Source organism: Oryctolagus cuniculus, chromosome 17 (assembly GCF_051225735.1).
Source record: "Oryctolagus cuniculus isolate XC-2025 breed Fujian yellow rabbit chromosome 17, ASM5122573v1, whole genome shotgun sequence".
NCBI lineage: Eukaryota > Metazoa > Chordata > Mammalia > Lagomorpha > Leporidae > Oryctolagus > Oryctolagus cuniculus.
This window is the reverse complement of record NC_142883.1, coordinates 46,950,001-46,963,074: the sequence shown is the minus strand read 5'-3', so window position 1 is coordinate 46,963,074 and position 13,074 is coordinate 46,950,001. Positions and strand designations below refer to the sequence as shown.

General features: G+C 45.3%; 1 protein-coding gene across 4 annotated transcripts in view; it reads left to right on the top strand.

The window, feature by feature from the left end:
* The window catches only part of CRK (CRK proto-oncogene, adaptor protein), a 37,442-nt gene that overhangs the window by 14,424 nt on the left and 9,944 nt on the right, over positions 1 to 13,074 (top strand). Inside the window, exons 2-3 of one of the 4 annotated variants that reach the window (XM_017348909.4) lie at positions 1,627 to 1,992; positions 4,248 to 4,463. The exons of 1 other annotated variant lie outside the window; for it this stretch is intronic. In XM_017348909.4, coding sequence (XP_017204398.1) covers positions 1,627 to 1,992; positions 4,248 to 4,258 — 377 coding nt within the window. In that variant the 3' untranslated portion in view covers positions 4,259 to 4,463. Of the gene's footprint in view, positions 1 to 1,626; positions 2,163 to 4,247; positions 4,464 to 13,074 lie in introns of those variants that run through there. 2 more of the 4 variants (XM_008270936.5, XM_002718889.6) reach the window with 2 other exon arrangements.

The following is a 13,074-nucleotide window of genomic DNA, read 5'->3' as shown; positions in this document are numbered from 1 at the left end:
GAAATTCTTCCAGGTCTCCAACATGGGGGTAGGGGCCTAAGGACTTGGGCCATCTTCTATTGCTTTCCCAGGCTATAGCAGAGAGCTGCATCGGAAGTAGAGCAGCTGGGTCTTGAACCGTTGTCCATATGAGATGCCAGCACTGCAGGTGGCAGTTCACACACTGTGCCACAGTGCCGGCCCCAACACAGTGGTTAAAATATTGCTTGGGGTACCTGCTTCCCATGTTGTAGTGCGTGGGTTTGAGTCCTGGCTCCATTTCTGTTTGAACTTCCTGTTGATGCACAGCCTGGGAAACAGCAGGTGAGGGCTCCAATATTTGGTTCCCTGCTACCCACATACATACCCAGATTGATTTCCATGCTTACGGCTTCAGCCTGACCTCACCCTGACTATTGTGGGCATTTGAGGAATGAACCAGCAGATGGAAGATTTGTTTTTCTCTTTCTGCCTTTCAAGTAATTAAAAAAATTTTAAAATGTTTTTCTTCTTTTAAGTTATACATTCTGTACATTCTAGATATGAAGAACATAGACATATGAATTAAATGTGAATTGCCACTCCACCCCCGCCTCCCGGTAGTCATGGAGACCTGTGTATTAAAGAGGTCTTGCTGGGACAGGTGGTTAGGTGCAGTGGGTTCAGCCACTGATTGAGGTGCTCACACCCCATATGGGAGTGTCTTGTTGGAGTCTAGGCCGCTCTGCTTTCATTCAGCTCCCTGCTGATGTGCCTGGGGAAAGGCCAGGGAAGCTGGAAAGTAGATGAAGTCCTCTGAGTGCCTGGACCCAGATGGAGTTTCTGGCTCCTGTCTGGCCTGGCCAACCCCTGGCTGTTGTGGGCATTTGGGTAATGAACCAGTGGATGGATCTCTCTCTGACTCTGTGATTCAAATAAATTTTTAATAAATCTTTAAAAAGATTTTTAAAAAAACTTAAAACCAAGGGATCGGTGCTGTGGTGTAACGGGTTAAGCCGCCACCTGCAGTGCCAGCATCCCATAAGGTTGCCGATTTGTGTCCCTGCTGCTCCACTTCTGATCCAGCTCTTTGCTATGGCCTGGGAAAGCAGTAGAAGATGGCCCAAGTCCTTGGACCCCTATACCCACGTGGGAGACCCAGAAGAAGCTACTGGCTCCTGGCTTCAGATCAGCCCAGCTTTGGCCGTTGAGGCCAATTGTGGGGTGAACCATTGGATGGAAGACCTCTCTCTCTCTCTCTGCCTCTCATCTCTGTGTAACTGATTTTCAAATAAATAAATCTTTAAAAAACAAACTTAAAACCTTATGCTACTTTGTGAATGGGTAGTAACAATATTCTGAGCCGGTGAATGAAAAGAAACACAAAAAGCCCCTGTGTTGCACTGCTTTTGTGTAGTGTGAGAGCGTGCGGTGACTGGCCTGGTTTTGCCGCCGCCTTTTCCTTCTCAGGCTGGTAGTGATTTATGGGCATCTTTCTTCCTAGGGGATGTTTCATCTTCAGAGTTTGATGTTGGTTTGCTAGGAAGTGAAGGGGTGTTTTTCTCTAGATTTTTTGCTGGTTAAATATTAAGTATGTGTGGGAATTGCTTGAAATCTGTTTCATCTTTAATACAGTACGTCTTTAACACCGTGCTCTGTTTTTTCCAGGGGTGAGCCCCTCCAGACTCCGAATAGGAGATCAAGAGTTTGATTCATTGCCTGCTTTACTGGAATTCTACAAAATACACTATTTGGACACTACAACATTGATAGAACCAGTTTCCAGACCCAGGCAGGGTAGTGGAGTGATTCTCAGGCAAGAGGAGGCAGAGTATGTGCGAGCCCTCTTTGACTTTAATGGGAATGATGAAGAAGATCTCCCCTTTAAGAAAGGAGACATCCTGAGAATCCGGGATAAGCCTGAAGAGCAGTGGTGGAATGCAGAGGACAGCGAAGGCAAGAGGGGGATGATTCCAGTCCCTTACGTCGAGAAGTATAGACCTGCCTCCGCCTCAGTATCGGCTCTGATTGGAGGTAACCAGGAGGGTTCCCACCCACAGCCACTGGGTGGGCCGGAGCCTGGGCCCTATGCCCAACCCAGCGTCAACACTCCGCTCCCTAACCTCCAGAATGGGCCCATTTATGCCAGGGTAATCCAGAAGCGAGTCCCTAATGCCTACGACAAGACAGCCTTGGCTTTGGAGGTACATAATGTGCGAAATGTAGAAAGAAGAGATCTGATGCAGGGTCTCCCTTTCAGACCTCTTAGAGCTTTGTAGGAATGCTGAATACAAGAACCGGCATTGTAATGTTGTAGATGTTGAACATTAAGTACTGATTTTGCCGTTTAATGTTGGGTTTTCTATTTTTTTGTAGAAAACCTGTTTTGCAATGAGTAAGCTTTAAAACTGTATAAATGAATGTTTTGATTGATCTACTAAACATACTTTGACTATTTTAATAACACCACCTGAATTCATAGGAATTAACCTGAATTAGTTTTTCTCATCCATATCCTAATCTGTTTCTTGCTTTCTGTTTGTCATTGTTTTAAAAGAAGGTGGGTTCACACATTTGAGTGTAATAAGTGGTCTCTCTCAACGCATTTAAAACATAATGTTTTACTTCAGGGGCCAGGAAGCTCCTTACCATTAACTGTGTGCATGGAGTAGGAATTAGAGAAGAGAGACACAGCACAGTTGTGAAGAGACCTGTACCAAGAAGTGTCAGTTCTAAGGGGCACGGGTTCTGTTCAATGCATTTTACAGGCAAGAAGCCAGTTCTTCCTGAGGGGCTAGTTTTTGCCTTTTGCTGGTGAATAGTTATTCTTGGTAGCCATTATTTTTCTGACTAACTGTTACGTTGTGTTAATTTATTTCTTTATTCCTTTCTTCAACATTCCGCTTTGTCTCTTCCCTCCTTCTTTCTTCCCTCCTTTTCTGAGTTATGTAGAGCTAGTGGTTGGGCACAAAGGCTAGTCCAGAGGTGGCATGCTATTCCATTTTGAGAACTTACTAATACGATGACGTGACTGTAAACAGATAGCTACGTTTCATAAACTCAGGCTGAAGTTATGTGAGCACAGATTAGCAGAGAAAGGTAAAAGTGTATTACTGTAAGCTGTAATCTCTGCGTATTTGTTTTCTTTGGGTCATTTTCGTACACTGAGGAGTAGGCACTGCCTTCTGTCTAAGTGGAAGCATTAATCCACAGAATGAGCTAGGATTTATTTGAACCAGTCTGACATTAGTGAATCTGAAATGTTTAGATCCTGATCCAGCAGATGCAAAGGAGGATTAGTTACGTTTTTTAGGTTTGACTGACATGGGTATTTTTTGAAGTCTGTGGTTTTTTCAGATCATGTTACAGCTTCAAAGTATCATGTCTCTGCTTTGATGTGCAGTGAATCATGTGTTGTCTAGGTCACCCTGCTTCTTACTCCCACTTAAGTTTGGGGCATATGGAAACAAGTTTCTAGCCTTGTGTTTTCAGCGAAGTTCAGCTGATGATAACATCTGTCACAGTGTGGTGCATAGCACCTTTATTACAGACCTTGCTAGCACTGCCTGGAGCTTGAAAGCAGCTTCCTGGAACAGGCCCGCCAATAGCCAGGGAGAATGGTTATCACACTGGTGCTGCTTCCATTCGTATTTGAGCTGCTCTCTCTGCTTTGAAACATAAGCCTTGTAAAATTAAAGACTTCAGTAAAAGACTAGTGTATGATTTCAGTAAGTTTTCTGTTTTCATTTGGATGTTGGTTTTAAACTGCATATGTTTATTCCTGAAGATAGCCTCTTTCAAGTAATAGTGCAAATAATAGCTTTAGAGGCCTTTTCTTGGGCACTTGAAAAAAAAAAAGGTATTAGTTTAGCACTGTAGAATTCTAGAGCTGGAAATTGAGGAAAACTAACTAATGTTTAGATGAATCGAGTAGGTTTTTCAAGCTGGTCAAGGTGGCGATGTGATAGGCCCGGATCTACCCTGGCACGGTTTAGCATACCCAGATTCAGTGTTTGTTCCTTCTCCTTCGTGACAATGCTGCTGCCCTCCTCACTGCAGGTGTTGTGTGCTTTCAGCACCAGCAGAGCCTCAACTGTGTCTAGTAAACAGGGTTCGCTCCCATCTCTGGTGTTTTATAGGAGTAGGTGTCTATTCCTTATTGTGATGACATTGGGAGATAAGATTAAAGACACTGGGGACCAGTGTTGTGGCATCCCAGCTGCTGCCGGGGGTGCCAGCATCCCACATGGACGTTAGTTTGATTCCCTGCTGCTCTGCTTCTGATCCAGCTCCCTGCTGATAGCCTGGGAAAAGCCATGGAAGATGGTCCAAGTGCCTGGCCCCTGTCACCCACGTGGGAGACCTGGAGGAAGCTGCTGGCTCCTTCTTCAGCCTAGCTTGCCCATGGCCGTTACAGCCCACTTGGGAAATGAACCAGCAGATAGAAGATCTCTGTCTCTCTCTCCAACTCTGACTTTCAAATAAAAAATAAATCTTAAAAAAAAGAGATGAAAAGACTGACCTTAGCCTTGTGATACGAAATGCATGTGTTGAGACTGATCAGTAGATTAATCACTCCCTCAGTCTATGTATATGTTTCATATATATGAACATTTGACCTGCCATAAAGCAAGATCTACTTTAAATTGATAAATTTAAGTCATTTGGTGTTACAGTTGGGCCGGCCTCCGAGTTCCCAGGAGGTACCTAGGGAAGGAAGAAGCTCAAGATGTGAGGCTCTGCGTTATCCTCTCTTGCTTTAACTGAAGCGACTCTGTTTTAACTGTGATACGTATTGAGGTCTCTATAAGATTTTCACTGGGGGGCCGCTGCTGTGGCTTGGTAGGTTAAACCTCCACCTGAGGCACCAGCATCCCATATCGGTGCCGGTTCCAGTCCAAGTTGCTCCTTTTCCAACCCAGCTCCCTGCTAATGTGCCTGGGAAAGCAGGAAGAAGGTCCAAGTGCCTGAGCCCCCTGCATCCACGTGGGAGACCTGGAAGAAGCTCTTGGCTCCTGGCTTTGGATCAGCCCAGCTCTGGCCATTGCAGCCATGTGAGGAGTAAAACAACGAATGGAAAACCTCTCTTTCTCTCTCTCCCTCTCTGTAACTCGGACTTTCAAATAAATAAATAAATCTTTTTTAAAAATTCAAATGAGAAAGGTTTCTTAAAGAAGTTTTTTCTTTGAAGAAAAACTTTAAATAAAATTTTAAAAGTGTTCAAGAGCTTCCTGCATTCATCTTACAGCAGGTGTTTCCTGCATGTTGTATTCATTATTCAAAAGACAGAGAGACAGAGAGCGAGACAAAGGCTTCTTCCTGCAGGTTCATTGTAAATGATCACAACAGCTGGGGCCGTGCAAGGCCAGACCCAGGAGCCAGGAGCTTCATCTGGATCCCACGCTGGGTGACAGGAGCCATCACCTGCTGCTTCCCAGGGTGTGCATTACTGGGAAGCTAGGGCTGGAAGCAGAGACAGAACTAAACCAGCACCTCTGCTCTGGGACGTGGGGTCCGGAGCTGCAGCCTAACCCGCTGTTCCAGAACCCCCACCCTGGAATATAAGTTATTAAATAATTTTTCTCTTCCCATGCGCTAGGTTTCTCCAGAGAGGTGAAGAATGTGGAAAGAAGGTATTAACTTAACCACCAAAGTCTGGGCCTTCCTCTACCACCATAGTTCATAGGGTTGATGGGTCAGCCGTGTTCTGAGGGATAGAATAGTGAATGGGACACACACCATCTGTTCCGTCCTGGTGTCTCCTGATGAAGACAGACATGAAATAAGTGCAGATAGTCTAGTGTTTTCAAAGGGAAAATCTTTAAAGATGCAGAGGCATTTTTCATAGTTTGATCTTAGATTCTTTTTGTTTTATGGCTCCTTAGGAGTGAGTATCATCATAAATTGCTTTATAGATTGATTTTATTTATTTGATAGGCAGAGTTACAGAGTTGGAGAGAGAGAGAGAGCGCTTTATCTGGCTGAAGCCAGGGGCCAGGATCTCCATCCAGGTCTGCCACGTGGGTAGCAGAGGCCCGAGTCATGCGCCATCTTCTGCTGCTTTCCAGATGCATTAGCAGGGAGCTGCATCAGAAGAAGGGCCAGGACTCGAACTGTTGCTCATGGGATGCTGGTGTCTTAGGCCTCCACTGCTCCTCAACTCTGGCCCCAAGATAAATCTTGTATATGCAGGTGTTAAATTAATTTTATACCTCTATAAACTGTCCAGCCAGCTTTTCATTAGTTGTGCTAATTCATCCTGGCATTTTGCCTTTGATAGATAAGAGTTGAGAGTAACCTGGGAAAATCTTGAATATTCTTGAGCCTAGGCCTGTTCATGTTACACATAGGGATGGTGTGAACCTGCTTTGGGTCCTTGGTGATACACATCAATGATGACATCAACTCCACATTCCCCATGTGGAACTCTTTGAAATCTAAGGTTTGGCCTTAAAAAAAAAATTGATTTATTTATTTGAAATAGTTACACAGAGGAAAGCCAGAGAGAGAGAGGTCTTCCATCCAATGGTTCATTCCCATGAATGGGTGCAATGGCCGGAGCTGTGCCAATCTGAAGCCAGGAGCCAGGAGCTTCTTCCAGGTCTCCCATGCAAGTGCAGGGGCCCAAGCACTTGGGCCATCTTCCACTGCTTTCCCAGGCCACAGCAGAGAGCTGGATCAGAAGAGGAGCACCGAGTCGAACTGGCACCCATATGGGATGCAGGCGCTTCAGGCCAGGGCATTAACACGCTGCTCCACAGCACCAGAGGTTTGGCCTTTCGTTAAAGAGGAGGGAGAATGAGATTGAAAAACAAGAGAATATGAGCCACAAGTCCTGGATATATCCTGTTTATCTTTTTCTGGAATTGTAGCTGTAGATTTTTATACCGTTCATTGAGACAGCTGACTGCTTTCCTTCTTTCTTCTGTTCTCTTTGGACATCTTCATTGCACAGCATGAATCTCAGTAGGGAGGAACTGTGGAAGTAGCAGAGTTAGGGCACTGATTCTAGTCCCGGCTGCTCTTCTTCCAGTCCAGCTCTCTGCTGTGGCCTGGGAAATCAATAGAAGATGGCCCAAGTGCTTAGATCCCTTAACCCGCATGGGAGACCAGGAAGAAGCTCCTGGCTCCTGGCTTCGGATTGGCGCAGCTCCGGCTGTTGCAGCCATTTGGAGAGTGAACCAGTGGAAGGAAGACCTCTCTCTCTTTCTCTCCCTTTCACTGTCTGTAACTCTACCTCACAAATAAAATAAAATATTAAAAAAAAAAAGCAGTTAGCTTTCAAATGTTGAAGGCAAGCCCTTGGGCATCTTCACAGATGACTTGTTGATTGTTTATTTATTGATTTATTTTCATCTACTTGAAAAGCAGAGTGACCAAGAAAGAGAGAGAGACATTCCTTGTGTTGGTTCGTGCTCCAAGTGGCTGTAACAGTGGGGGTTGGGCCAAGAGGAAACCAGGAGCCAGGAATTCTATCCTGGTTCTCCCAAATGTGTGGCAGGGACTTAAGTACATTAGCCATCATCTACTTCTGCACAGGCATATTGGCAGAGAGCTGGATCAGAAGCAGAGTAGCCAGGACTCAAGACTGCACTCCAGTATGAACTGTGGGTGTTCGAAGTGGTGGCCTAACTCTACTCCACAAGGCCTGCTCCCACAGATGCTTTTTTATTTTATTTTAAGAGTTTTTTAATTTGGAAGGTACAGTTAGAGAGGGGGAGAGAAGGAGAGATTTCATCTTCTGGGTCACTTCCCAAATAGCTGCAAGTGGGCAGGGCTGGGCCAGACTGAAACCAGGATCCTGGAGTTTGTTCTGGGTCTCCCACGTGGGTTCAAGGGCCCAAGGACCTGGGCCATCTTCCGCTGCTTTTCCAGTTTCATTATCAGGAAGCTGGATTGGAAGTGGAGCAGCCAGGACTTAAACTGACGCTATTCATAGGGAATGCCAGCACTGCAGGCGGTGGCTTAACCTGCTACACCACAGTGCTGGCCCCAACAATTCCATTTATTAAAATGGTATGATTTATGTATCTATATCCTAATAACATCAATAAATGTAATTTACTTCAATGTTTAATGATTGTAATAACTAATGAGATATGTACCTCTGTTAGACACTATATGGTTTCTCATACCTTGGGATTGTATTGGACATTGTTACTTTCTTTTTTTGAAAGATTTAATTAATTAAAAGAGTAACAGAGAGACAGAGATCTTTCATCTGTTGTTTCCCCAGATGGTTGCAACAGCCAGGTCTGGACCAGGCTCAAGTCAGGAGCCAGAAACTCCATCTAGGTCATGGGTGGATGGGGTCCAAATACTTGGGCCATTTCCAGTGCCTTCCCAAACATGTTACTAGGGAGCTATATTGGAAGTGGAGCTGTCGGGACTTAAACCAGTGCTCTTCTATGGGATGCTCATGTTGTAAGCAGTAGCTTAACTCTCTCTACCACTATGTCATCCCTTTTCCAGGATACAGTGGGATGCTTTTTCTGTTCACCTGAAAACCTACCAGTTAAATCTCAGATTTCTATAGCTTTTTTTTCTTTTAATTTTTAAAAATTCATTTTATAGGCCTGCACCACGGCTCACTTGGCTAATTCTCCACTTGCGGCACCAGCACTCCAGGTTCTAATCCCGGCTGGGGCACTGGATTCTGTCCCAGTTGCTCCTTTTCCAGTCCAGCTCTCTGCTGTGGCCCGGGAGTGCAGTGGAGGATGGCCCAAGTGCTTGGACCCTGCACCCGCATGGGAGACCGGGGGAAGCGCCTGGCTCCTGGCTTCGGATCAGCACAGTGCGCCGGCCGTAGCAGCCATTTGGGGGGTGAACCAACAGAAAAGGAAGACCTTTCTCTCTCTCTCTCTCACTCTCTCACTGTCTAATTCTGCCTGTCCAAAAAGAAAATTCATTTTATTTGTTTGAAAGGCAGAAAAGGAGATCTCCCATCTGCTGGTGCACTCCCCATATACCTGTGGTACCCAGACTGAGCTGAGGTGAAACCAGAAGCCAGGAACTCCATCTGGTCTCCTCTTTGGGTGGCAGAGACCCAAGTACTGAGCCATCTCCTGCTGCTTTCCAGAGTTTGCATTAGCAGGAAGCTGGGAGTGGAGGTGGAGCCAGGACTCAAACCTAGACACTTTGATATGGGATGTGGGCATACCAAATGATGTCTTAACCACTACCCAAGCCTACCCCCATAGCATTTTTTGTTTTTTACAATTTTATTTATTTATTTGAGAAATAGAGTTACAGAGAGAGAAAGAGAGGCAAGAGAGAGAGGCAGAGACAGAGAAATGTCTTTCATCCTCTGTTTCACTCCCCAAATGACCACAACAGCTGGAGCTGAGCCGATCCAAAGCCAGGAGCCAGGGCTTCTTCTGGGTCTCCCATGCGGGTGCAGGGGCCCAAGCACTTGGCCCATCTTGCCAGGCCATAGCAGAGAGCTGGATAGGAAGAAGAGCAGCTGAGACTAGAACTGGCACCCATATGGGATGCCTTCACTGCAGGTGGAGGCTTAATCCACTCTGCCACAGTGCTGGCCACACACACATTCATACACACCCATTAGCATTTTACCATTACAAACTATGTCTATTTCAGTCTGTCTCTAAAATTAATCACTAAGGCTGAATTACTCTCTCTTGTTACCACTTTAAAGTCTGTAGGTGGGAGCCAGCTTTGTGGTATAGCAGGTTCAGGCACTACTTGCAGTACTGGCATCTCATATACACACTAGGTCAAGTTCCTGCTGCTTCACTTTCAATCCAGCTCCCTGTTAATGTGCCCGGGAAAGCAGAAGATAGTTCAAATACTTGGGTCCTTGCCACCCATAGTGGAGACCCTAATGGAGTTCCAGGCTCCTGGCTTGGGACCATTTGGGGAGTGACCCAGCAGCTGGAATAATCTCTTTCTGTAATTGTCTTTCAAATAAGTAAATTAAAAACAAAATGTAAATGGCACCTAAATATTACCCATTTCTTAGGTCAGAGGTCTGCAGACTTCTTTGTAAAGACCTTTCAAGGCCGTATGGTGTCTGTCACAGTCACTCAACTCTGCTGTGGTACCAAGAAGGTCATTTTAGATAAAACAACAAATGAGTGTGCTCTGTTCCAATAAAACTTTGCCAAAACAACAAGCTAGGTGGGCTCACGGGCCGTGGTCTGGTGACCCTTGTCTTAGATTGCTGTCGTTTCCTTCGCTTTTCCTTCCTTTACTAAATGGTTTTGAAAATGTTTAGAGAGAGAACCCTTGTACTGCTTCTCTGTGCTTGCTTTGGCCTGGCTGCATGCAGTTGTGTGTGCCTCCCGCTCTGAGCTTGCTGGAATCCCGCAGCAAGGCTGGGCCAAAGGAGTGCTGGCAGTGGTTGATGTCTTTCCTGTCAGAAGGGACAGACTCTAGAAGAGCAGTCACCTGGGGCTAACCAGCAAAGGAGTGCCCACCGTCCCGTGGGCTTCTGGGTCGTGAATTCCAGAACTTGCTGCCATTTGCCCTCCACTTTCTTTCTCAATATCCTTGGAAGTCAGTGGTGAAGATCAGCTGGTAAGTTTTGCTCCTGAAGTAATTCTAGATTGGAGTACAGGGTCATGATTGAGCTTGGAACTGTGCTGAGCTAGGGAGTAAATCAGTGCTCATTAAGTTCCTGGGAGCAGAGAAGCCCGAGTAACCTCCCTGAGTCGCCGTGACTCCGTGACTCTTGCGCAGCCTGCTCCCAGGCTGTGTTACCGGAGTGGGAGCTGAGGACCACACACGACACCACAGTAGTTCCCCGTCAGTCTCTTCGCGGGGTGGTGGTGAGGCCTGCCTCATAAAAGCAAACTTAACTATCCGGTGGTACTTTCAGTCCTTTATGAAGTCTTTATTGTTCACTGCAGAGTAGGATTTTCCATTCCTGCTTTTAAGGTGGATTTTCAAATCAGTAGTGTTAAGGACTGCTATTGGCACTCATTCTCTGATTGGTACACTCACTTGTCTCTAATGCTTGTCTTTTCTGGGGCAGGCATTCTGCTTTGCTTTCTCTGTCGTTGAAGTATACCAGGTTTCCTGTCGAGATGGATCCTGCTTACCTCTGCGGTCTGGGCTTAAGGATTGCTCTGTAGTTAGTTGTTGCCTAGCAGGAGAGGAGCACTAATTCTGTCTTTGTTTCTAAATTCGAGAACGGCACTTAGCTTAGTGGAGCAAGCTGTTCTTAGACTGCCCTGTTTCCTCTACTCTTCCACTCTCCTCCTCCTCCAAGAGCTGACAGCCACCCTTTGTTGCAGGCAGTGAAGGCTAGCATCCTGCTGCATCAGCCCGGTCCCCGCGTCTGGTCGTGCAGCCTGTCAGAGATGTTTGTTCCTGACTCTGGGGGTCACCGTGTGCTTTCAACGTTTCAGGAGAAAGACCCATAGGGGTTCACTATATGGGATTATTTAAATTTTTTTTGAAAGATTTTATTTATTTGAGAGGTAGAGTTACAGAGAGACAAAGAGACAGAAAGATCTTCCATCTGCTGTTCACTCAGATGGCTGCAATGGTCAGAGCTGAGCTGATCTGAAATGAGGAACCAGGAGCCTCTTAAGGATGTCCTGTGCAGGTGCAGGGACCCAAGCACCTGGACCATCTTCCACTGCTCTCCCAGGCCATAACAGAGAGCTGGATCAGAAGAGGAGCAGCTGGGACTCAAACTGGCACACATATGGGATGCTGGTGCCACAGGTGGAGGCTTAGCCCACTACAGCATAACGTTGGCCCTAGATTATTTAATTTAAAAAATTTATTTATTTATTTATTTTTGTTTATATGAGAGGCAGAAGAAGAGAAACAGAGGAAGGCAGAGATCTTCGATTCACTGGTTTACTCCTTAAATGCTTGCTACAGTCAGAGCTAGACCAGTCTAAAGCCAGGAGCCCTGAGGAAAATCTAGGTCTCCCACATGGGTGGCCCAAGCACTGCAGCCATTACCTGCTGCCTCCCAGTGTGCATAATAGCAGGAAGCTGGAATTGGAAATAGATGTGGGACTCAGATCCAGGCACTCTGATCTGGGATGCTGGTGTCCCGTGCAGTATCTCTGTACTTACTTATAATCTCTGAGGATTATTTAATTTTAATAAAGCCTTCCTTGAAGTATTTGTATTTCAAGGCCACTTGAGCAGGGTAGTTAGCCCAATTGTCTGCTTTATTTTATACATTTAACAATCATAGTAATTTCTGTTTCATTTTTATTCATTATTTTTGCAATAAGGAAAACATACTTTTTTTTAAGAAGTATATACAAGTTTAGTAATTAGAGCTTTTTTTAAAAAGATTTATTTATTTATTTGAAAGAGTTACACAGAGAGAAGGAGAGGCAGAAAGAGAAGTCTTCCATCCGCTGGTTCACTCCCCAATTGGCCACAATGGCCAGAGCTGTGCCGATCCAGGGCTAGGAGCTAGGAGCTTCTTCCAGGTCTCCCACACAGGTACAGGGGCCCAAGGACTTGGGTCATCTTCCACTGCTTTCTCAGGCCATAGCAGAGAGCTGGATGGGAAGTGGAGCAGCCAGGACTCGAACTGGCACCCATATGGGATTCCAGCGCTACAGGCGGCAGCTTTACTCGCTATGCCACAATGCCGGCCCCAGAAAACATACTTTTTAATTAAATAATAGTAAACCTTTCTGAGGTTTAATTTATATTTATATATATAGAGAGGTATATATATTTATATATTTGAGGTTTAATTTATATACATTTTTTGTTTTAGAGAAAATTAATTAACTTTGAAGAAGAACCCAAGAGTGCAAGCACTTAGACATAGCTATAGTTTATGAGATATAAGAATATCCTCCACTTAATACACTAAAACAAAGTAAATCTTTGAGGACAGGTTTTACTATTAACTCTCATAATCCAACTCTTTGAAGACAGAGGAAATTAGTGCACAGTGACTCCTGTTGTTAATCTAACAATTAACACTCTTAGGTATGACGTCAGTGATCACCTGAGGCTCTTGACATGAGCTGCCTAGGCTGTGGAAACCTTGTGAATTCACATACTCCTTCAGTATTTAGACAAGGCCATAAGCAAAGTGAAAGTTCTCCCTTGAGAGAAAAGTACATCCTTCTTCAATGACCACTTCTTTCCACTGGGGTCCTACCC